Consider the following 25219-nt stretch of genomic DNA (forward strand, 5'->3'; position numbering starts at 1 on the left):
GGAAGCCTGCCTTGGGTTTTTGTCATCCTGTTACTGCCTCTGAAGTCTGACTTGTAGTGTCACATCTTCGTTGTGGTGGAGAGCTTACTCCTGTTTAAGCTCATGGACTATGGAACTAGAAAATCTCTTTGAGAAGCAGTTGCACATGCAGTGGGTTGTTCTCTGGGGGGAAAGTTGCGAAATCTAGAATGGTCCTGGTTAATTTAGAGGAACAGAATATGTGCTCTTTCTGACCTTGCCAAGAAACTATGCAGTTTTTGGAGTGTGCCCTAAGTGTGGGTGTTTATGGTAGTATTCCACATTCCAGGGAGTCTGATATCAATGCAGATTCATTAAGCCACTATTAAAGTTTTCTGTGTTTTTTCATTGCAGCAGTGGCATAGAGTAGTAACTAGAGCTCAGTCTGTTTATAACATAAGTTCAGTTTGTTTATAACATATGATTATGCTTTTATTATTGAGTGATATGGAGAGTGGATATGTCCTTGTTAATCACACATATACGTTCTTCAGTGCAGAATTATTTCTAATACTGTCTCTGCACATCAGATTCTGAGTGAAAGGACTGAGATCATGCTGGTCACACATTCATGGCACAGTATGATCTGGTTTCACACCATTTAGCTTCCAGTCTGGAGACCATCGGGGATCTGAAGGTTCTGCCACATTTTGCCAAGATGAATGACCATCTCTTTCCTAGAACTATGCTTTTTCCGTAAAGTTGATCTTACCAGACTATCCTGAAGACATTTTTGCTGTCTTAAAAGTGGCCTGGAATGCTTTCATATAGTTTTTGTATGTTGCAAAATGGAAATGGTTCTCCATTTATGTGAAGTGTTACCTTTCTAATCATTTGCTGAACTAGAGGCGCTCTGTTTATTACCTGAAACACATGTTTGTAGTTGTATCAAGGAGGTGCATTTTTTTGCCATCTTAGTTTGTCATGACTTTGTGGAAGATAAGACCTCTCAGACTCAGTATGGTTGGATTTTACAGTTTTGAAAGGAAGCTGTCTGTCTCTGTCTGCCTCTGAAGGACTTTGGACTACTAGTATTTCATGATTGAAGTTATTACTGTTTTACTGTCATTCTATTGGTTTTACAGGCTTTACACTTGTCTTTTGGAAGACTGTTACGTGTGCCAAACAGATTTGTCATCTTTGGGCATTTAATTGTCAAGACATAGTTTGCTTGAAATGTTGCGTCTTTGAGGACTAATGAGTTATTTCTTCCCAGAGTTGTCTCCTCTGCCTTTCCTCCATCATTTTTACCTTCCAGGGGTGCATATATCCCTATTTATGCCTTTGTATATGTGGCATCTTAGGAGGGAGAAGAGGTATGTCTTAAGTGATTGCATAGAATAAAATTCAAGATTTTGAGTGAAGGGTGATGTGAGGTATTGCCAGCTATTTCAGGAGAAGTAAAGCAGTGGATGTGCAACATGTGCTAGCACAAGTAGCTTGAATTTTGTAAAGAATTATATGTCATTTGTATATCAAACTGATTTGCACAGATGCTTGTGCTGAAAATGTATTTGTGAGGTTTGCTTGTGTTGAACATGTATCAGCAGTGTGTCTTGCTGTACAGAAAAGAAATATACATGCATGTAGTAATTGATTAAATGTATGTATTGTAACTGTTGAAATAAATATGTTCTAACAGAGGATACTGGAAGAGAAGAGGTTAATCACAGTCTAGCTGCAGCTGTCTTTGAAAAATGTTCTGAAATTAAATTACTGGGCCTAGGCCATAAATATGTTATCTCAATGTTTTGAATGAAGCCGGAGAGGCAATGTTTGTACAACGTATGGTTTGCTAGTCTCTGTAGAAAGAACAGAAGTGTTAAAATTGTTTTACAGCTTCCAGATGCTGCAGTAAACTTAAGCAAAACTTGATGTATGTATATTAACACACCTGCTAAATTCTGGCAGTTCCTAGCCAAGGGGGGAGGTTAGCATGGGGACCAGAAGTCAGATGACCAGATGTATGTGATGTCATTCTGTCATCTCAAACAAAAATAATGTTTTAATACTAGCTGAGACTGAAGTCTCATGGCACTCTGTTTTTGGAACCTGACAAGGAAGGACTCCTCACATACTAAATCTTGTCTTGCTCTAATAAGTGAACCAGGGGATAGCAATTCTTTCAGTCAGGAAAATATAGTGGGATTAGTTAAGTACTGTTTTTCTGTGTGAATCTATTCATCTGTATTTTAATATTTCCTGCGATTGAAATGGTGTTTACTGTGAATAGATATTTACTATCTTCATGTTCTTTTATTATTTATTATTAAATATATTTCAACTTTTCATTGTGGCTAGTTTGTTAGAGAATATTTAACCTTTGAGAGTGCTTATGCCTATTTGGTGACTCCGTGGCCACTCCTGAAAGCCTTAGTGCATTAGCCAGACACTGTCATTTGTATTAATTTTACTGTCTATAATTGGGTACCCTTGTAAGAGCCTTAGAGTAGCAAGCTTTTGGAGTTTCTGCTGACAGTGTAACTACCATATAGTCTGGGCAGAAGGGTGCATAGCTAGTAAATCTGTGCCAGCCTTTCCCAGGTGTGTATGTCTGTGTGTGTGTGTCTTTGTATGAAAATCAAATCTAAGTGTGTGTCAGCTGCTTGGAAGATGGACATGAAACACTGGTTTCAAAGAGAGAATGGTGGAGGACTTTGCTTGGGCACTCAGCTGAAGACTCAACTGTATAGCTACTGTGCTTGTGGGGAGTTTTATTGGGGATCTGGAGAGAGAGAGGGAAAACCAACCCTGGAATTAGTGTGTTCCGTGGGTGCTCTTAAGGGAAATTTTGCTTGATACAGTGAGCTGCTTCTGGAAGTACTGGGTGTATCCATTTTTGCTCCAAGTGAATGTCCCTCTCCAATGCCAATGGTGAGGATTCATTCAGGCTCCTTTATTAGTGGCCCAGAGAGGGGACGTCACATCAAGATATGAGAAAGCTTTACGTTTGGAACAGAATATGTGGTATGCATTGTAAAGACATTAACATCAGTAGTAGAGAAACAAAGGTGTGTGATGAATGGTTTCAATTTGAGAGTGTTGTTGAGCTGTGGCAGTGGCCAAGATCTAGGTGCATGGAAATAATAACAGCTGGAAATGAAGGAGCTGTAAAGAATGGATAAGCAGTTGCTTTAAGAAACTGCCAGTTCGGGGGGGGGGGGTACCAAAGAACTGGCAGCTTTTCCAAGTGAGAATAAAGGGTGGCATATTTTTAGGTAGGTATAAGCAGCCTCTTCCCAAGGGCATGGGGTGAAAAAAGTATAATCCTGTATCAGGCTTGAAGTGTAGAAGATAGCTTTGCCTGAGCCATGCTTACAAGAGGGAGAAACCAGAAGCTTTGCTTTACAAGAACAGCTAGGTACTTGACAGCTTGAACTGGTTTCATAGGTGCACTGGAGGCAAGAAGATTGTCTACATGTTGGTTTTGTGAACCTTCTTGTTGGACATTCCAGAGAGCTTAACTTTAGATAATGATTGTTAGATTATTGTGGCAATAGTCTTAACTGTTGGGATTTGGCTACAAATATCCCTGTTCATCCTACCTGACTACCAGAGCTCAGAACTCTTCCAATTAGGGATAGTAGATATTCTTGCGAGATGTCAGAATATTCCATGTGTAAAGCCAGCATCTGCCTGTGCTTTCGTAGAACTTTCTTGCTGTATTTTGATATGTACGAGTCGTGTTTGCAGCATCACAGAAATTGACTGTCTTCTTTCATGGTTTGTCCTGGTTTTGGAAATTGATAAGTACCATATTGGGGAAACTTCTTTTACTTCTGCATTTACAGTGAAAATAAATGGGCAGCGTCAGTAAGGTGTGAGCTTGTCCATAGTGTGGCCTTAATCCAGGCAGCTGTCAGAGCATTTTGTTTTCAGATGTAATCATTTCTCCTCTGTACATTGCCTAGTAGTGCTGAAGGGGTGGGTATGCAGTGGACATAGTGTGAAAATAACATAAGCAGTGCTGCCTCCTACCTTTTGCATGCAGATGTTTCTGTCATGTCTCTGGCCACTGCCAGGGGCAGCTTATGTGACTGCAAAACAGTCTGTTTTCTCCCTCACCCCATGGAGATGTGAACAGGTAATGCTTCCTTTCTTCACTGTTGCTCAACCCTAGCTGTCTGGGTAATAGTCAGACTCCATTTCTCTTTACCAAGAAGCAGGCTACTTCAGTCTTCATTTGAGTTGATGGTGAGTTGTTTATTTCTGCGTTATTAGAAAATCATGTCTAAGTTAAACTGATGTTATTTGAAAGTTATGTCTAAGTTAAACTGTAGTTAGAAATTCAAGAAGTTAAGAAGCTAATGTCAGGCATATGTTTCGCTGTTAACTAGGACTGTGTCAGCAGTGCTGCAGAAGATGTTCTGTGTTTTTGGTTTGTAAGACTAGCATTCCAGAAGATGGAGAGTAGAAGGGACATAGAACAGAACCCTGAGGAGCATTTTTATGACATTCAAAGGGTTTAGTGAACTAATGATGAACTATTAACCTATTTGAAATGTTGCACAGATGTGTGAAAGACAACTTTAGAACTCTTCAGACTATTATGCTATGATATGAGATAAGAAAAGGGGCCAAGTCAAATTCAGGTGCATTGCTGAGGTCATCAAAGAATGTTCTAGTAAAATCAGCACCAACCATATTGTTATAGTTGTTGTGAGGCGGTCAAGATACTGTAACCTTTTTGCGAAACCATGTTGTGAGTCTTGCATTAAAGGATTTGAGTTAAGGTATTGCATAATTTTGCTGTAGGCTAATTTTATGAGGTTTTTAATACTCAAGGTAAGTAGAAGGGAAATGGGAGTGAGGGTAGTTGAAGTCCCAGATGTGATTTGGGGGTGGAAATGACGTGAGAGGGGATTATTCCATTTAAATTTAAATGTTAATGTGAGTTGGTGGAATACACCTCAAGCTATTGGCAGGCTTTTAAAAACTTTGGTTAGAAGCCATCAACTCCTAGAGGAAATTTGCTTATGATGTTTGTGGTATTTATAATGACTAGTTTAAATGGGAAGGATGGAGCTAGAACCAGGTGTTAAACAGGTAAGGTTTGTGCGAGTTTGGTCAGAATGCAAGGTTAGGTAAAGGGATGACAGGAGCTTAGAAAAAATAGCTTGTAGTTCTTCCTAGAATCCTTAGTTAAGTTTGATGTTTGTCATAGGGATCACTGCGGCAGTGTCATTCATCACAGATGGTATTTAGCCACAGGTAGCCATCCACTCATACAGTCGGACTTCCAGGGCTTTGGGCATCTTAGGTACTTGCTGGTCCCCTTCCTTGTCAGAAAACATAAACTGGAAAACGAAGCTTAGTCCACATCTTTTGTCTTCATTTACTGCATCACTTCACTTGGTAGCCTTCCATTAGTCTCAACGGATGACTTCCAGAGCAGTAAGTACATTTAGAGCCTTTATCAAGAAACAAAAGTTCCTTTCTGCAAGTCAGAAGGGCATTTTGTGTGTCACTTCAGTGGAGATGCAGTTTCCTTGCGAGTCTGAAAACTCAGCCTCGCAGCATAGAAGAGTGGAGAAGAAAAAGCAATTACGAAGGAAGCGGGCAGAGTCTGTTGGGTCACAGAAACTCCTGAAGTCCTACAGAGGACTGATGGTGCCTGCTTTATGGTAGTCCATTCTGGTAAAGTACCAGGTTGGATGTCTGTTTTGTTTGTACTGTCACCTGCCAACCCCCCTCTGGAGACTTAGTGATGTGGTGAATTCTGTGTTCCAAGCTTCAACAGATTCTGCATCTATGTTGCAGCTGGATGCTGGTTCCCTGGTGCCATTGGTTACAGCTGGATGCTGGTTCCGAGGTGTCACCAGTATAAACAAGAAGTTAGACATTTCTTTATAAAGGTCTCCGAAAGAAAAAGTATTGCAGCCTTTAAAGGGCTAGAGAAACAGCTCTCAAAGGAAATTTGTCACAGCAAAACGTTAAGTAATGAAAGCAGATAAAATGTGAGCCCCTGGTTGTTATGGACAGCAGTAGGTATATTACTTCCACTGAGACAGTGCTTGAATGAATGTGCTTTCTGTAGAAAGGTTTCCATGTATGACATCAGTAAAGCGTTAAAAAGACATTGGCAGTGAAGTATACAACATGTGTACACAGGCAAAGGTTCTGTGAATATATTCGAATTTGACTGTAAAAAAATCCTGTGCCATAGTGTTTTTTTCCATGGATTCGTCAACATCTGTGAGTTGAATTATTCTTGAAAGGGTACTCTGAGACCTCCTTGGAAATTAGTTGTTCTACTCTTAAGACCTTAGTAGTGGTATTGAGGAGCAAGCTTTGTTATATTTTTAACCAGCCAATTCCTTTTCCATAAAATTATTGTCTAAAGAAACTGTTTTTGGTGGTTTTCACACTTGCCTGTAGAATGTTAAAGTTGTAGTCTGCAGTGACATTTGAGTCTTAAACTGTCTATGACATGATGCCTCCAAGGAGCAATTCCTCCTTTACACCAGAAGTGGTTCTACAATTGTTTTCCACCATGCCATTTAGCTGCCAATCTAGTTCAGATACTGTCTGACCAGGAATTTTGACTGTTTCCTATGATTCAGTGAAACATGTCATACCAGTGTCAGAGCAAATACTTTCTAAACATTTGACTGCGGTGGTGGTGCTGCAGTAGCGTTGTCACCTCACAGTAAGACGTTGTCCTGTTCAATTCTCAGCTAGAGCGTCTTCTGTGTGGAGACGTGCGTGAATGGGCGTACCTTCGCTGAAGGTTGTGCGTCAGGGCCGGCAACTCGGCACGTAAAAATCTACTGCCAATCATTAGCGGACCAGAGTTCCGCTGTGGCGACCCCTAACCGGGAAAAGCCGAAAGACACAACATTACCATGGGAAAAGTCTTTGTGCGTTCATGTAAAAAGCTCATTCTAATAGAGAAGCATTCACTACAGCAACTTTGTATATCATTCTGAAGTACTTTTGATGCAGCCACTTGGACTTCTTCCATAACTTTTAAGACAATGTTGAGATCGGTGCTTATTCTAGAAATTAAGGTTGCACTTGCCACTGTAGTCCTGCAGGATGTGCTGGGCTTGTGGGCTAGGTAACTACTGCTTTACTACTCTTGCCATTTATGAAGAATAACTGCTGTAGTGATGTCCTTGATGAACAAAGCAGAACTGTGGTTAACCCACCGGTGCAGTAGATATCTGATTACAGAGATCAGTTTTCCTCATGTTGAGATCGGTGCTTATTCTAGAAATTAAGGTTGCACTTGCCACTGTAGTCCTGCAGGATGTGCTGGGCTTGTGGGCTAGGTAACTACTGCTTTACTACTCTTGCCATTTATGAAGAATAACTGCTGTAGTGATGTCCTTGATGAACAAAGCAGAACTGTGGTTAACCCACCGGTGCAGTAGATATCTGATTACAGAGATCAGTTTTCCTTTGTTTCCTACCCTCTAAATGCCACCCCATCTCACACTGGTCTACGAGACCCCAGAGGTGGGGGGTTCTTTCCTTCCTGACTTCTACTCCCCTCCCAATTTTTTTTGATTAGGTAGCTGAGTCATTAACACTTTAAAATTGGCTGACGTTTTTCTCCACAGGCACTTTTGCTGTGTTCAAGCTGTCCTTTTGTTTGAATACACACACACGCACACACACACACACACACACACACACACACACACACACACACCCCCAAATAAGATGGCACATGTTACTTTCCCTTTTCCGCCTGATGTTGTGTTCCTGGTGTGGTGGTCATTGCATTGGGAAGGGACCAGTCTGTACTGAGGTCTTTCAGAGTTTAGGAAGTCAGGCTGGATGGACGTATGTCTGCCTGCAACTAAATTTTGTGTGTGATAAATGATACTGCAGCAGTGATCCCTGTGTTTGGGCACCTCCTGCTGTGCTAAACTTGTAAGTAGCCTGTACAAAATTTCTTTGTGTACAAGTATGCTGTGAATTTGGTCTGAGTTGAGATGTCTTGACAGATTTGCTGGTCTTAAGGAAGAAGTGTTTTCATCTGGTAAAATTAGACTAACAAAAGCATTTAGTGCTGTATCAGCTTTCCCCTGAATTGGTATAGATGCCAGAGTTAACAAGCAAGCATGTAATTTATAAAGCTCCAGAAGATAAGGAATGGGCCATGAATCTTGGTGTTCAGAGGAGAAGGTTGTTAAAAACAGGGCAGTAGTTTGTCAAAATGGGTTCATGTGTAATTGAAGAGGATTATTAGTAATCGTGAACATGTGTACTATAATTGCAGGGTTGGGCCTTGTAGCGGGAAGAGAATAGATAAGGGTCATTTTGTTAGAACAGCAGCCAGTATTGCATTTTTTTTTTCTCATGTAATTCATGTGCTTATAGTATTTTTGTGGCAGCCTCTTCGCTGTATATGAGGAAGGCGCTGAGTAGTTCATTGGGTTTAATTGACAGACAGTACTGAAGTCTCCAAGAAAGATGTCATGCTGTGAAAATAAAGGAACTGCCACCCCCCCCCCCCCTAAAAAAAGTTACCAGGCATAAAACATTGACCTTCAGGAGGCGATTGCAAATTTCTTGTTTAAAGCTAAGATTTATTGAGTTCTGCAGTGACAGAGTTCTTGTCTTAAGAGAGAGTGATTTTAGGAAGGCTCCATGTTTTGATTGTTATGATGGGTTAACAGAGGAGTTCCTCGCAAAAATAAGCGGTGTGGTAAAGGTTGTGGGGACATCCTGGGTGAAGACAGTGTCAGAGCTACAAGGTACAGTAGTGTAGTGGAGTAGATAAGAGGAAGGAAGGAAGTGAAGTGACTTAAAAATGGATAAAATATAGCAAGGGATTAAAGATTTGATAGACGTTGAAGGAATATCAACATGTTTAAGCAGCTAATATAGGGGGAAGTAGATGAAAGAGAATGTGGCTTGAGATCATTCTTTGGAAATCTGAATGCAGATGTGGGAGATGTGAGGTTATGTAGAGTAAAAGACATGTACTGTTTAAACCATCATATAACCAGAGTGTATTTTAAGGTAAAACCACTTAAAATGTAATGGTAGTAGTTGAAATGAGGTAGTAGCGGGCTTCTTCTGTAAATATAGTAAACTCTTGAGAAGGGTCTTTGTGGGTAGAATGGGTTTGATCAGACCTTCCCTGTCTTGGGGTATTAAGGTGAGTGTTTGAGCATATTGGGAGGCGGAGGCCTTTACAGTTAGCATGTGGTCTGCTGGGCTCACTGAAAACACCTAGATGTTCGTCGTGTTACCCTGCTGCAGTCATCACACTTGGGTTATCCTGTCGTCAGGTGGTCCCGCAGTCAGCCGGAATTCCAAAGTCTTGGTCCGGCGTCGGTTGCTGTCGCTTCTTCCCTGACGTCCGTGCGGCAGGGGTATATATAATGCATCCAACGCCATTTTCTTAAGTCTTTCTTGCCGCGCGGTGCCCGAAGCAGAAGCAGTTCGCAAGTGCCGTTCGGCCGACTCCTGAGATTTTCGAAGTCGAATTTCAGATCCGAAGTCTTCAATAAAGCTAAGTACCCCGTTGGGGAAACTTTTCTTTCCTCAGACCGATGTCAGAAAAAGTTAACAATTGTATTTCTTGTGGGAAGCAAATACCTCATAAGGATGTTCATTCTTACTGCATACCTTGCCTAGGCCCAGACCACGACGTCACTGTTGTCGTTTTTGTGCTAGGTACAATAAGCGTACTATAAAAAGACGCTTTGATTTCGCACGACACTACTTCGGTAGAAAATTTGACTACACAATGCCGTCTGAGCAACCGACTACCGGCGTGCACAAAAAACGCAAGGATAAGGACAGGCAGCCTAGACCCAAGCCTGACTCCGAGGCCTCTGCTGGGCCGGTCTCCGATCTTCAGTGAGGCTCCTACACAGCCCCTGGCTACCGCAGATTTGGAACCAGAGACCGCTTCGGAGCCTTTGGCAGAGAGTGCTAGGCCGACGCAGCCATTTTGTTTAGCCCCTACCGACGACACTGCAGAAAGAGATGTCGGTGCTGCGGAAACACCTTCGGTTTCTGAAGGTGTCTTCAGACCGACGACACTCACCATAAAAAACATATCCTAAGCGTAAGACTCCTATTAAACCAAAAAAGACTGCACTTCAGTCTCCAGTTCAAGGCCCCATGCCTAAGAAACAGATGCTTAAAATGGCGGAAGATTTGATCTCTTTAATCAGGTGTTCCCAACCCCCACCCGACAAAAGGCCTAGACAAGAGGAAGATTATGCCTCCTCTGATCAAGTGTCTATATCCTCAGGCTCCTCTGAGGACCAAGATTACTCTTTTTCCCCTTATGAAGATTCTGATCCTGAAGATTCTATTCCCTCAGCTTCTCCCCCTGAAGACTACTCCTTTGGGGAAACTTTACACACTATGAGGGAACATTTTCACTGGGAAGGTCAGGACTACTCTGACTCAAATTAAAGGCTCAGAGAGTTTCTTTTACTCCCCCAGCACAGACCTCTTGCCATCCCCCCAGTTTTAGACATTGTGGATGATGTTTACTTAGAATCTAGTTTGAACCCAGATTCTCTGCCTCCTGCTCCAGCCAAACCAGACAGATACTATAGAGTGCGTGACTCCCACAAATTCCTTTATAAAAGCCCTGTTGCTGATCCAGAGACTATCTTCCAGGGTCCCAAAGGGGCTAAGGCTTCTATGGCAAAAAATCCTGTACCCTCTGAAAGGGACTCCAGAGCACTGGAGTGAAGGTGGGGGGAAAAAGGTTTACACCTCAGCCACTCTAGCTATGAGAGCACTAAATTGCCAATTTCACATGCTAAAATATCAGCAATTTCTAATGTCTCAGTTAACTCCCTCAACAGTCTGAATTGAAAGAAATGCAGGATCTGTTGCATGCAACTGAACAGGTGGGCAAACATACTTTAGAATGTGGGTTTGATTCTTTAGAGGCTTCTTGCAGAGCAGCTGTCACTGGGTCTGTTATACGTAGGCATGCTTGGTTAAAGGAACAAACTCTGCCTGATCATGTTAAAGCAAAGCTTCTAGATGCTCCCTTACAGCAGGATGTCCTATTTGGAGTTAAAGCAGAAGAAGTCTTAAAGAAAATGGAGGATAAGGCAAGATCTATGCAGACAGTCAAAGATTTTCTACAGGTACAGCCCCCTCGCTTCAGCAGAAATTGGCCAACAAAAAAAAATGGTCCTTTCCAGCTCCTGACAGACCACAGAGGGGTAAATACAGACGTCCAAGAGGCAGAGGGCAACCACAAGCCCAATACAAATCTCGACAATGGGGCACTGCAACACAGAAGGGAGGAGAAGACAGGCCCTAAACTACTAGAAGGCAAATTCAATGACTTACACCTCATCTGGCCAAGCAACACTCTCTTGGCAGCTCCCTTGGGAGGAAAACTCGCACTTTTTTCAGACAACTGGCACATTGTCACAAAGGACAAATGGGTCCTAGACATAATTTCACGAGGATACAGATTCCATTTCCACACCTTGCCACTGAAAAGAGGAATGCCAAACCTGACACAAAATCAATGGGCAGAGGCACAAAAACAAATTACAGCTCTCATGGACATGAGAGCCATTCAACTGGTACCTACATGGGAGCAAGGCCAAGGATTTTACTCAAGACTCTTTCTAGTCCCCAGAAAGGACAATGCCTGGAGACCAATTCTGGACCTTTCAATTCTAAACACCTTCTTACAAGTACCCAAATTCAAGATGCTAACACTACAGCAGCTTCTTCCCATGTTGGGCAAGAAAGCATGGCTAGTAACGTTGGACCTCAAGGAGGCATACCTGCATGTCCCTATCAGACAAAATTGCAGAAGATACCTCCGTTTCATTGCAGGTTCAACCCATTACCATTTCTCTACACTGCCCTTTGGCTTATCCACTGTGCCCAGGGTCTTCACAAAATGCCTGGCACCAGTAATTGCATACTGCAGACAAAGAGGAATTCATATATACCCATACCTGGACGACTGCCTCATCCAAGCAGAAAGCAAAGACATCCTCTTACAACATCTGGCTTTTGTAAAACATCTTCTAAGTTGCCTGGGGTACACAGTAAACGAAAAGAAGTCAAAACTAGTCCCGTCACAAAATATGACATTCCTGGGTGCCAGCTTGAATACAACGGCCCAGAAGGCTTATCTGACGCCAGACAACCAACTACAACTGACTCAATATTTCAAAACAATGGCAACAAAGACCCAACTCCCTGCAAGAAAAATTCTGCAGGCCTTGGGCTTCATGGCATCTTGCATACTACTAATACCATTTGCAAAGCTGCATATGAGGAAATTACAGTGGTACCTAAAAAGCGTATGGTCTCAACACAGCTACAGCTTGGACACAATGATATCTCTCATTCCCTGCCTACAACAAGAGTTTCTATGGTGGTCACAGGCATGTCACCTCAACAAGGGTCAGCTTTTCACCTTGCCCCCAGCCAGGCAAACTATGACAACAGATGCATCAGACTACGCCTGGTGGGCACACATGGCAGGACAGTGCGTTCAAGGCATATGGACTGCAGATCAAAGGAATCTGCACATAAATCAAAAAAAGATGCTAGCTGTACAGAATGCTCTGACAGCCTTCAAGAACCTATTACATCCAGGACAACTTACAATAAGGACGGACAACACCACAGTAATGTGGTACATAAACAAATAAGGGGGTACACACTCCTACCCTCTATGCAGGCAAGCAGTGACCTTGTGGAACACAGCACTGGCTTACCAAGTTCAGTTGCAAGCTCAATTCCTGCCAGGAAAAAAACACATTGGCAGACGACCTCAGCAGAAACATCATGGATCCCCACGAGTGGAAACTGGATCCACAAGTATTTGCAATGATAACTCAAAAATGGGGCCTCCCACACATAGACCTGTTTGCCAGTCCCCAAAACTATCAGCCAACAAAATTTTGTACAAGGACACTTCACCATCAAGCTTGGAAAGTGGACGCACTCTTATTCAGTTGGAAAAACCTGACAGTATATGCCTTCCCTCCATTGCCTCTTCTCACAAAGGTGCTTTTGAAAGTCAGAAAGGAGGGACCACGACTGATACTCATAGCCCCAGACTGGCCACGCCAGCACTGGTACCCACTATTAAGGAATATGACCCAGGGCCCACCTTGGATTTTACCACAAATTGCCCATTTGCTCACACAGCAAAACAATCAGATTCCACACAGCCAGCTCAAAACCTTAAATCTGGCTGCATGGCAAGTCACCTAAGCACCCAGCCAGCTCCTCTTTCCCAAGCAGTTATGGATGTTATTCTGGAAGCTAGGAGGCCCAGCACCAGGAAGGCCTACTTTGACAAATGGAAAAGGTTTTGCGCCTGGAACCAAGCTAAAGGCCAAAATACACTTCAGCCTCACATGCCTCAGATTCTACAGTATTTAACTGAGATGTTGCACAAAGGACTTTCTTTTCCTTCCATTAAAATCCACGCATCAGCTATTTCAGCCCACTACAACACGGATCCACCCTTATTTTCACATCTACTTCTAAGGCAGTTCCTCAGAGGGGCAAAAAACATTAGGTCCCCCAGGAGAGCGCCTACACCAATATGGGACCTCAATTTTGTTCTGGAAAAACTTACGCTACCTCCCTTTGAACCAGCTTTCTCTGCTGATCTACAGTTTATATCATGGAAGACTGCCCTGCTGCTAGCAATAACTTCAGCCAGAAGAGTCTCAGAGCTGCAGGCACTAATGGCAGTGGAACCTTTCCTCATTTTCCATCAAGACAGAGTTTCTCTATGAACTAATCCTTCCTTCATGCCTAAGGTGGTTTCCAGTGTGGCTTTAAATCAAACCATCCACTTACCCACCTTCTTCTCAAATCCACAGAATAAAGGAGAAAGACTCCTGCATTCCTTGGACATTCACAGGCAACTTCATTACTACTTGGATAAAACTAAGGTTTTCAGAAAATCTGACCAGCTCTTTGTATCCTATGCTACAGCTTCGCAAGCGAAGGCTATATCAAAACAAACCATTTCCAAATGGATAGGACATTGCATTCGTTTTTGCTATACCCATCATGGAAAACCAGTTCCTGCTACCATAAGGCCCCACTCTACCAGGGAAACAGCTACATCTACAGCCTTCCTCAGTGGGGTTCCAACCAGGGACATTTTGGAAGCTGCAACTTGGAGTTCAGTACACACCTTTACCAAACACTATCACTTACCACTTTACTCTAAGACTAGAGCTGGCTTCGCCACTGCAGTTCTGCTGGGCCTTCTAGCCTCCTCTAACCCTCTTTGACTCCTCCACCCATCCTTAGCTTTGGGATTCTACCCAAGTGTGATGACTGCAGCAGGGTAACACGATGAACATAGTACAGTTTTGTACCTACCATAAATGTAGATGTTCGTGTGTACACCCTGCTGCAGTCCAGGTTACCCTCCCTCCATCCCCTCTGATCTAACTGGCTAAATCTTTACAATACCTTCCTGATGTATTTGCTTATAGCTGGAGGGATTTTGTGTTTGTGCTAAATTTTCTTAAATTGGTACTAATTACTCACCACCTTTTTGGGGGCACCTGACATCTGGGGCAAGAAAAACTGAAGAAAATGGCATTGGATGCATTATATATACCCCTGGCGCACTGGCGTCAGGGAAGAAGCGACAGCAACCAACACCAGACAAAGACTTTGGAATTCCGGCCGACTGCGGGACCGCCTGATGACAGGATAATCCAAGTGTGATGACTGCAGCAGGGTGTACACTCGAACATCTGCATTTATGGTAGGTACAAAACTGTACTTTGTCTGGTTGGCTAGTACTGGAATACCAGTGGTAGCATTAAAATGTCAAGGTCACAGGAGAGAAGGGAATTGTGGGGATACAGCTCATTTTTAATCAGAGTACTGTGCTAATGTGCCAGCCTGACGACTCTCAGTGAGCAAATACTGCAGCTTAAGTGTGTTTACAGCAGTTTATATCAGAAATACTTAAGTTCACTTATAAATTTCAGGTTACCTAAATAAAACAAAAGTTTGTACGTTCTCTAGCTCCTTCCTGACCACCCACCTAATTTGTCTGTAGTCTTTACTTTCTGTAATCCAACATGCTCGCCCTTCTCTGTTTTCATCTCCTGCTTCTGTAGTGAACCATTCCATGGGTGTAGACATTCTTGCTAGCAATGATTTTTCTTTTGCACCACTTAATATTGTTTGGGATAAGTTGAGAATGTTACCCTTTGTACCATCTTTCTGCACCAGTTGAATGACTCTCTTGTGCTAGTCTCATTGTGAAGCTCCTCCCATTTTTCCTTTTGGATGTGGGCACTGGCCAGCTTACTGCGGGTAGTTTGAGATATTTTATGATGGTCACCTTTTTATTTTGTACCTTCTCCTGAACATGTACATCAACCTGCTATTCTCTTTCCTTGTAGTGTCCGAGTCAGTTGTGCCCATCCTTAAAGATCATGTGCAAATGTTTTTTACCACTTCTTTTTGTTGTAATTATGCTTCTGATGTTGTTAATCTTCATTCATTCCTTACTGATGGGTGTCTGTTCTGTCCTCAGAACCGAGTCGGCCTTGTAACAAGCCCATGCCAGCTAAAAAGAGGTGTATTTATCACAGTGTTATTACACTTAAACCAAATGTTATACACTTGACTAGGAATCTTATCTGTTTCCAGGTTTTTGTTTCTTTGTCATTGAATGTAAATACACTAGTTATTGATTTGTCTGATTCCCTGATTTGACCGATTGCTTGTGCTGCACTCTGTTACTTTGTGTTGAAATCTGCTGCAGACTACAGAAAGCATACCTATAGTTTACCACCCTGCTGCATCATACATTTTACGTGACCACATGACTCAGAATCAGGAAGTATCTTGTTATGCAATATACAGGAATTATAAACAAGTTTATTAAGCTTAAAATAACTTGGTAAAGAAACTAAATAAAAAAAATGTGTATGTGTGTGTGTGTGTGTATATATATATATATATATATATATATATATATATATTTCAGAATCGGGAAGCCCTCTTTACGTACTGCAGAAAGAAAACACTTTGCACATGATCTTTAAGCCGTCATCAGGGTCCAGCGCCAGTTTACTGACCTTATTCTTTTTCTCAGTTCTACTGTTAACACCTTTCAGGTTTTCTTCCACAATCACTTTACAAGTGGTCCTATTCTTGAAGTACTATCCATCTTGGTTGGCTTTGGCCGTAATAAGAACCATGTTAATGGTTGTTGGCCTTCTACTGCCCCACCCCACTTTAATGCTGCCCCCACCCCCACGCGTGCGCACACACACACACACACACACACACACACACACACACACACACACACACACACACACACACACACATATACAGACACACTCACTTTTGACAGGCTTGGAGATTAGTTTTCAAGTCAGTAAGACCTTGCCTTCTTTTGCCATTTTAGTCTGTCTTGCTTAGCCTCAAGTCCTAATGTGCCTTATCTTTGTATTGCCAACTCTGTTTCCACATGTATTTGCTCAGCTTTCCAGAGTTTTTTTTTCCCAAAGAAATTAATAAGTGTTTAACTTAATATTCTTGGTTAAAAAATGAATGTGTGTAGATCTTGGTGATAACAGAACTAATTTTATTGGTACATTTGTTTTCTTCATCTCCTGATGTGTCTGTAGGATTTCCTTAGTTCTCCAGTTTTCTTCAGTCTCCTAAATGCAGGTGACTAATTTGCTTCACAATGGCTACATTAAATTGTCCATAGTTTGAATGTATCTCTGTCTTTGTGGCTTGAATCATAGCTGAAATGGGTCAGTGGCCAACCCACTTCCCCCTTAAATTATACAGTTTACCAGTATTTCAGAATTGTATGGAATTACTCCTAGGTAATTCTAATTATAACCTCATAATTTGCATGCTTTTCCAGGCATCTGCATTTGGGAAATTCATCATACCATTTAATTTCCTGCTGCTTGACAAGTGGATCTTCTACTATCACGTTATTTATTATAATCTCATTGTCCACATTCTCTTTTAGGAACTCAATGAACGCTGGAGAAGCCTTCAGAAACTAGCAGAGGAACGAAGCCAGTCTTTGGGTAGTGCCCATGAAGTGCAGAGATTCCACAGGCAAGTAGCTATTTGAAAGAATGACATTCCATGTATTGATCTCTTCTTTTTTATAAATATAAGGTAGTACAGGAAGTGCTGATCTCTGAACAGTAGGAAACACTGGCAGTGACTGAAAGTTTGTATCTGATACTGGAGTACAACATTCTGAAGTCTCTCAGGACACATTGTCTTCACTTTTTAAGATTTTTACCAAGGTCTACTTTATTGAGGAGCAAGTTCTGTCAACTAAATTTGCCAGTGAATCCTTTTCCCAGGTTTGTTTCTTTTCCTTGAATTTTTTTTCTTTGTCCATTTTAGGGATGCCGATGAGACTAAAGAGTGGATTGAGGAGAAGAACCAGGCTTTGAACACTGACAATTATGGGCATGACCTGGCTAGTGTTCAGGCTTTGCAACGCAAGCATGAGGGCTTTGAAAGAGACCTTGCTGCATTAGGAGATAAGGTAGGTGATGCTTCTTTAGTCATTTGTTTGTAGTGAAAGAACAGGAGTAGGTCATGCTGTCAGGCTGTTACAGAAGCAGTGGAAATTCAGATGTATATAAATTTGCAGACATTTTAAGTAAGTAATGCAGTAAAGTACTTTTGAGGATGCAAACACATGCAAACCATTCAAAGAAATACTTTTCTTATTTACAAGCTACTTTAGCTTAAACACTACGCATTTCAGGTCTTTACTATCCTTCATCTTGGTCAAAATGTATTCTGACCACTTAGTGCACATGTTTTTGTTTCCCTTCTGCTTCATTTCTTCCATTTTACATGTTCATTGCTTGGTCTACCAGCCTCTTGTAAAGCCCCCCCATGCATTCTGTTCTTAGACTGGTACCACCACAAAGCCGAAGGAGATTCTGCCATTGACTGCTTCCATTGGGGGATATTTTTCATTTTTGACTTACCACTTGGTGTCACCCTATGTTCACCTGTTTACATTAAAGGGCTATTTGCTTCTGTGGACCCCGTCTCCCAGCAGTGAATGCTGTGACAAATATCCTTCCCCCATATACCTCCCTGCCAGTGCCTCAGATAGATGATTGAGCAGCTAATCTAGCCCGGATTGTCAGGGCAGTAGTTAAGGCTTTATAGGTTCATAGGTTAGTACTAGGCTAACTGCCCTTGCAAGCCATTGTAAGCCTAGCCAATTATCCCTTGTGAGACTCAAACCCTGAACCTTGTGTTTGTAAGGCAAACACCTTAACCATTAGGCCACCCTCCCTCTTATCTCTCTGTGCCATGGTGCTGACCCTTGTTTGTTCATTTTTTCAATTGTACATGCTTAGTTTCTTGGTGGTTAAATTATAGGGTGTAGGCTGGCTGTAACTTCCTAGACCTGATGTACAACAATAAAGTAGAGGGAAGGTGTACATGCCTCTGAGCATGAGATGTAGAGAATGCAAAAGTTTTGCTGAGAGAGCGACACCATAGAAGAAGAAATCCCAACCATTAACAACTGTGGTGGTGATGGGGGGGGGGGGGGGGAGTTGAAGATCAGCTGATGTAAGATTCATTTATGCTTTTTTTTGCCCTTCTTCTTCAGTGGACATTTTTCAAGATTAAAGAGTAGAGCTCCACAACTATTTTAATATTTCCTTGACCCTGACATATTCATTTTCCCTTCCACTCCTTAGGAACATCTTTGGTGATCCTTCCATTGTAGAACCAGGGCAGTTTGTTCCATCTGAACCTCAATTCCCATATCCTGATTTAGGATGTGAAATCAGTAGCACATATGATGGTAGCTACTAAGAAGCAGTGTTAGGTTCACTTAGGCACATACCTCTCAACCGTACCAATTTCCTCCGAATTCTCTGGTTTTGAGGCTAAAATAATGGGGTGCCAAGAATTCCAGAGTGGCCCTTTTAAATCATGATTTTTTTTTCTTTATATACATTTGTTTTTTGACAATGCTGATGCCATCAAGTATCGCTAGGAGCGTGCATGGTGATGTCAGCACCATGAGCCCACGCCTGACTGCCTGTAATAGAGAATGGCTTGTGCTGGCTTGAGACATGAACACGTTTGGATATATTTTATGCTGCTGTGCTATGCTAGAACTGTAAGCTGGCAGTTTCTGTCCCCTAGGTAACCTGAAACATCAGTGGGGTTTTACCAGCTGCAGGAAGTGAAAGGTTGTAAATAAAGGAGTTACCGTTGCTTAATAAGTGTAATAAAGTATATTTTTTTATTCATTTGGCTGGTGATATTCATATGGGTTAGCAACATTGTTGTTATTACACTGAACACTTAGTTTTTTTTCTACCCAGCAAATTTCAATTTTACATTTTAAAATCCAGAAGTAATTGGGTACAAAGTCACCAGACCTGCTAGGATACTTTGAGTAGACTTTAGTTGGCTAGCAGAATAAGACGCTGTGTAATATTCATTGACTACAATCCTCAATATATTGTATACAAAATCATATATTATAGTAAATGTAGCTGAAACTCCCGATCTGTTATATCAAAAATTTAGGGTAATAAAAAATAGGGAGGGATACTTGTGGTATTCAGTATGGAAATTGATAGACCAACAGTATTTGTGTTAAACCATTTTCTTTACAGTAAAACTCAATAGTTATAATTTAGCATCATGTGTTGGGTTAGTATAATCATTGCCTGTTATGCGACAAAATCCCACACTTCAAGAGGAACCAAGCAGATTCAGAATTTAAGCTGAAGATCAGGGATGTTCCTGAAAATTGAGATGTGTGGACACATGGCATACTTAGGGCAAAAATTGGAGACATTTGAGGAGTATGATTTCAATAACCATTGATCAGCAAGTTGTATACACATAAGACATAACGCAAACCAAACCCCGTTTCATTTGAATTATGAAGTTTTCGCAATGGGAGCAGCACGTTGGCTTATTTGAAAAGCAAAGTTATTATAGGTGGGGTAGAAGAAAAAAATGTGGAATTCCAGCACTTTATGTTCAGTTCTATGCACAAGAAAGGAGTGTAGTTTACAGGTGTACTTGTTAAGTTTGTTTTCTTTCATTTTAACTGTTTCTGTAACCGTTTATACTGCTCAAGACAAAGACCAATCAGAATCACGAGTGTTTCAGGAAGCCCCACATAGAGGAAGGGCATTTATTCCAGTAGAGTTAAAGAAAGATATGGGTAACTGTTCAAACATACTGGGTTTTATATATTTATGCTGCTTTAAAAATTTGAAATTAAACTACTTTTGTCCATGTATGGTTAAAAATGTTTAATAAGTCGATTCACACTTTAGTATATAAAGTGCATGGTGAGTCTACAGAATTTTTATTATCATCACATGTGGACGAACAGCTGTACTTGCACCATGAACAAATAAGGGCAGATTCTTTGGTGCAAGCGGGGCTAATAAATATTTGCACATGGCACATGAATTTCAGGTCGCTGCTGAGTTTGCGACCTGCTGTAACATTGTGAATGTATGATGACAGCTCTGTGTGGCAGGACAGTATCCATCCAATTGAAATACTAAATAGTATCACAAAAATGAAGTAAAAGAGAGGAAACAAAACGGAAAGATTGTAAGTGAAGTAAAAGAAACATAAGGTATAAAATGGTGAAAAAATGTAAAATCAAGAAATCCACGGTGCTGAAAATAAAACATGTTTTCGTAATTGGTTAAGTACATCTGTTAAGTAACTGTTTTTGTCATACTGTACAAGAACCGTGCAATGTTTTTTTCTGGATTGGCTGGTGCTAGCTCCTTCTAGTTTTAAAAAGAGACCAACAGTGTTTCTCTTAATAGAATATCCACACGTTCTTGTTTTTTTCATATGAAAAGCACAGATGTAAGCACTTGTGTTCTTGGATGAAAAAATACAGCAAAATGCAAGAATGGTAGGCAACTAGGCATCCAGGTGTCCTGATGTTTTAGACGAAAATCAACCATGTTCTGACTCTCACTGTAAATTAGTATGGCACTGTAAACAGAACAAGTTTTTATTTGCATGTAAAATTTGGCAGCAGTGAATGAATTTGCTAGTACAGTGAAATAGTCCTTTTCACTAATCAAAAGTGTGGGTTGTGCTACAAACTAACAATGTATTTTGGCAAGAAATATCTTGTATTTGGGGCATTTGAAAAAGTGCTTACCCCAATGTATTTAAAAACTTTAATATTCTAGATCCTTTTTCTGCCACCCATCAGTGGATTAATTCTTTAAGGCATACCTCTCAATCTCTCAAAGCCAAAAATAATTCTGGGACAAAGGCCCCAAAATAGGGACATATTTTAAATATTGCTCCTGTACACTCAAGATAGTTGCTAAAATAACAGGTTTTACATTATTTTGTATTTTCTGAAGGATATGAAGTCTGAAATTGAAATAACTGCCGTTATTTATTATTTTGTGACCTAAATCTTTGTGTTGGTATCCCATGATTCCAACAGAGTGGGTGGGGTTAAGAGTATGTATGTAAATTTTATGCTAATTAGTGTCCCGGTTTTTGGCCAGTTGCACTTACTTTTCATGGACCTTTGTGCACATGTTTGATGTTTTCAGGTTGAGAAGTATGCTTAGACATTGGACTGGGGAAGCTTCACCGTTTATCATGTAAAGGTTTTTTTTTAATAAATCCCCTGCAGGACCTAGCTCAGCATAGCTCTCAACCTTCCATCTCCAAAATGAGGAACACTAGCTCTCATAACATGGAATAAATGGGCAAAATGTGGAACACATGCTGACAGGTTGCTAACAGCTTCAACTAGGAAAGCCATAGGATGGTTAAATATGCAGGTTTTAATTATAAGGAAGCTCTCTTAAGTTATATAATGAATTTCTATTTACCATGGATATTAGTTAAAAAAAATTCCTAACACTTGAGTGTTTGACAGACCCTTTCAGTATGGAACATTGAAGAACATGGACTTTTTAAGACACCAAATGAGGTACGTTCCTCATATTGAGGTACACTTGAGAGGCATGTAGCCCAGTGGTTTCTCTACCTGTACCCAGACAGACCATTTGTTCCTTGGTGTTAGAGCTGATCATTCCTTAGTGAGTCAGGGGCCATCTATCCCATTTCTTCCCTCCTGGGAGGCTCAATAAGCCCATTTGTTCCCCTGATAGAGAGAGTCAGTAGGTAGGACAAGGACAAGCTTGCTGGTCATATAGGCTGTCCTTCCCTTCCCCTGGTGGAGCACTCCCTCTTGCTGTCACTCTCAGCAGGACTTTGAGCTCTGCAACATGCTGCTGTCACCAGAATTGACTCCACATGCTGAATCCTGTGGTACGTGTTTCAGTACGATGGAAATGCTTGCTTCCCTAGTCCTGTACTCCATTAAAGCAACACCCGATGCTACCACTAGATGGCAGTCAAGTGGTGACTTCCCTCACCCCAGGATGGGCAAACTGATGTTGGCCATACAGTCCTTTTCCTCCCCAGACAGCTCCTGCAGGCTCCTGAAATGTTATTTGAACCCAGGTTGCATACACCGTAGGCAGGATTTTATCCCTGTACTCCATGCAGCTAGCACCACAAAAGGGGATTTGACCCACCTTTGTGTAGGATATGCTATTCTATAATAATTAAATTGGTCTGTTCTGTGATCATATTCAGTGTTGGCAATTTGTTTTTCTTGAAACCTTGTTCAGAGTGATCCAGGCATTTGCTTTGCACACCTTTTTAATTTTTTTTCATGCCTAAGCATTGTATCAGAAATGCTGTGCTTGATCACAGCTTGGAATTTTGTTATGGTTTCCTTCCTCCTTCCTGTGTGTCTCTGGCTCACTTTAAGCAGAGTTTCATACTTTCAAGGTCTTATTTCTTGTGGCTTTTGCCTCATAGTATTGTTCATACCCTGTAGAGTGAAGTCAGCCATTCATGATGTTATTTTTGGATTTTTTTCTCATTACAAAAATATTTCTTCCTAAAGTGATGAGTTCAACCTGAACATGGATAACAGTTTGCCAGTATATTTTTGTGGTGAATCCAGTAGGAGAATGAATTTTAAGAATACATAAGAGCCCTCAGACATTTCTTGCTCATTTCACTGTCAGAAGACTGAAGTTTTCTTTTCTTTTGAAGAGAGCTTCCAAACTATCTTTGCCATACTGACTTCCTGACAGTAATCATTTTCCATCTATATTTAACTAAAGGAAAGTTTTTTCCAGCTGTAGTTCATCCCCATTTCTGATTTTATCAGGCATTACAGCTTGGACAATTTTAAAGGAAAATTCTACCCTAGAACTAAAAAAAAAAATTTGTGTTCATTCTCATTTGTTTCCTTACCTATTTTTAACACCTCAGATCGCACTAAGTGCTTAATTTGTAATTTTAGTCTGTTTTCCACAACATGGCTACCACTGGGGTTTGATGTATCACCATGATCTTGTTCTTCCTCAACCCTTTCTCTTTCCCTTAACACATTTCAAGTTTGCTTTGTATGACTCATGTCAGACATAAGGAAGTAACTGTAAATTCCCATGCCATTGACATATAATGGGATTTGTGTAAGTCACTATGTTCTTCTATGCCTTCTTGTAAAAGGACTGCTTCTTTTCTGTCTCTAATAACCCTCATTTATGTTTGGCACAAAGCTTGTTTTACACAATACTATAACTTATCCAGCTACAGCCAGAAAAGTAGCTAAATTGCAGGTTTTCGTTCAGGGTTTTCTTTTGAAGTCCCAAGAGGAATTGACAGTCCCCCTCCCCCACAGTACTGCAGAGGTGTTAAAACTTTCACTGCACTGAGAGACCCTTGCAGAATCAAGTGCAATTAACACTTCATAATGGGAAAAGAAGGGTCTTCCAATATAAATCTGTTCCCTTCTACCTGCAGTAGGAATATTGATTTAATTATTTAAATAGTTTCATTATTTTTTTCTGGGTGTAAGTAGTAGAAACTGCTTGATTATTTCGGTTTTATTACTAGTAACAATTGATTTGCCCCTTACTATATCTATAACACAATATTACTGTATCTTAGATTTGTGTAACTATGTCTTTCTGAGGAACAGCTGTCTTGTGGCATGTTTTTTCTGTAATTTCCTGACATTCTAGATATCACCAGATTTGTTAAATTACAGCAAAAAACCACTAATTTGGCAAACCTGACTCAGTGATACTAACACAGTAAAAGAATGTACTGAAAATTCTCTATTCCATAGTCAATGCAGTGCAATGATTTTTTTTTTTCGGGGGATGGGAGTAGGTGCTGAATATTTTAGGAAATTCTATATCATTTGCATTAGTCATATAACTAATGCATTCTTTTTTAACTTAATGTGCTGTTCTCAAATTCAGCGGCAAACTATTAAGCAATTTCCTATTCCTTGCCCTAGCATCAGTAATTTCTCTGAGGTTGTCTTGTCTTTGTGCATTTTATGAAGTACGAGTGTGGGTGTCTGCCTTCATTATTCAGGAGAACTTTGAGTAAGATGTGCAATACTTCCAAATGCCACACAGCACCGCACGGTAAAGTGACTTGCATAAAGTTAGACAGGAAATTTCTGAAGGAAAAATTGACATTCTGTACTCCTCTGACACTTTTTAAATAGACGTTTAGTCTGTGTGCTTACTGCCTGACATTACAAGCTGAGTCAGTACAGCTGGAAAGGGATGCTGCACTTCTCTATTTACTGAAGGTTGTAACCCTCCCGAGTGCTGTTTCCTGCAAATTGCACATATTTCTTTCTTAGTTTTGGTCCATTGCATAAGTAGCAATGCGTCATTGTGAAGAACCTTTTGCAGAGTAGTATTTATTTTGCACGTTAACAAATCAGTAGATGAGCAGAATAAATTATAATTGAAAAAAATGCACAAAGACAAGAGTGCCTCCAAGAGAAATTACTACTGCTATGGCAAGGAATAAAGAATTACTTAATAGTTTGTCGTTGAATTGGAGAATAGCACAGTAAGTTCAAAAATAATACATTTGTTATACGATGAATGCAAGTGAAAGATTTTCCTAAAATATGCAGTACGCAGTACACACACCCTCCCTCAGTTTTGTATAAGCTCAGCATATCCTGCCCAGGTGTCCTGCAGAGACCTACAATGCCAGAGAGACTTTGGAGTGTTTTAAGTACCATTTTTTTGTTTTTTCTTGTTGCTTATTGCTATTTCTGCCTAAACGCTCGTTTTCTGGCGTTTATTGGTTCTCAGAACGCCCATTTTACACTGAAATTACATTTATTTATGCCTGC

At 40.9% G+C, this 25219-nt stretch overlaps 1 protein-coding gene across 1 annotated transcript in view; it reads left to right on the plus strand.

Moving 5' to 3' along the window:
- The window catches only part of SPTAN1 (spectrin alpha, non-erythrocytic 1), a gene marked incomplete in the record, with an annotated part of 2849969 nt that overhangs the window by 1371723 nt on the left and 1453027 nt on the right, over positions 1-25219 (plus strand). The window contains 2 exon segments of the mRNA XM_044058813.1: positions 16979-17070; positions 17371-17515. Of these exon segments, the coding sequence (XP_043914748.1) occupies positions 16979-17070; positions 17371-17515 (237 nt within the window).

The sequence above is a fragment of the Protopterus annectens genome, chromosome 16.part0, assembly GCF_019279795.1.
Source record: "Protopterus annectens isolate FY-2018-M chromosome 16.part0, PAN1.0, whole genome shotgun sequence".
In the NCBI taxonomy this organism is placed as follows: Eukaryota; Metazoa; Chordata; order Ceratodontiformes; family Protopteridae; genus Protopterus; species Protopterus annectens.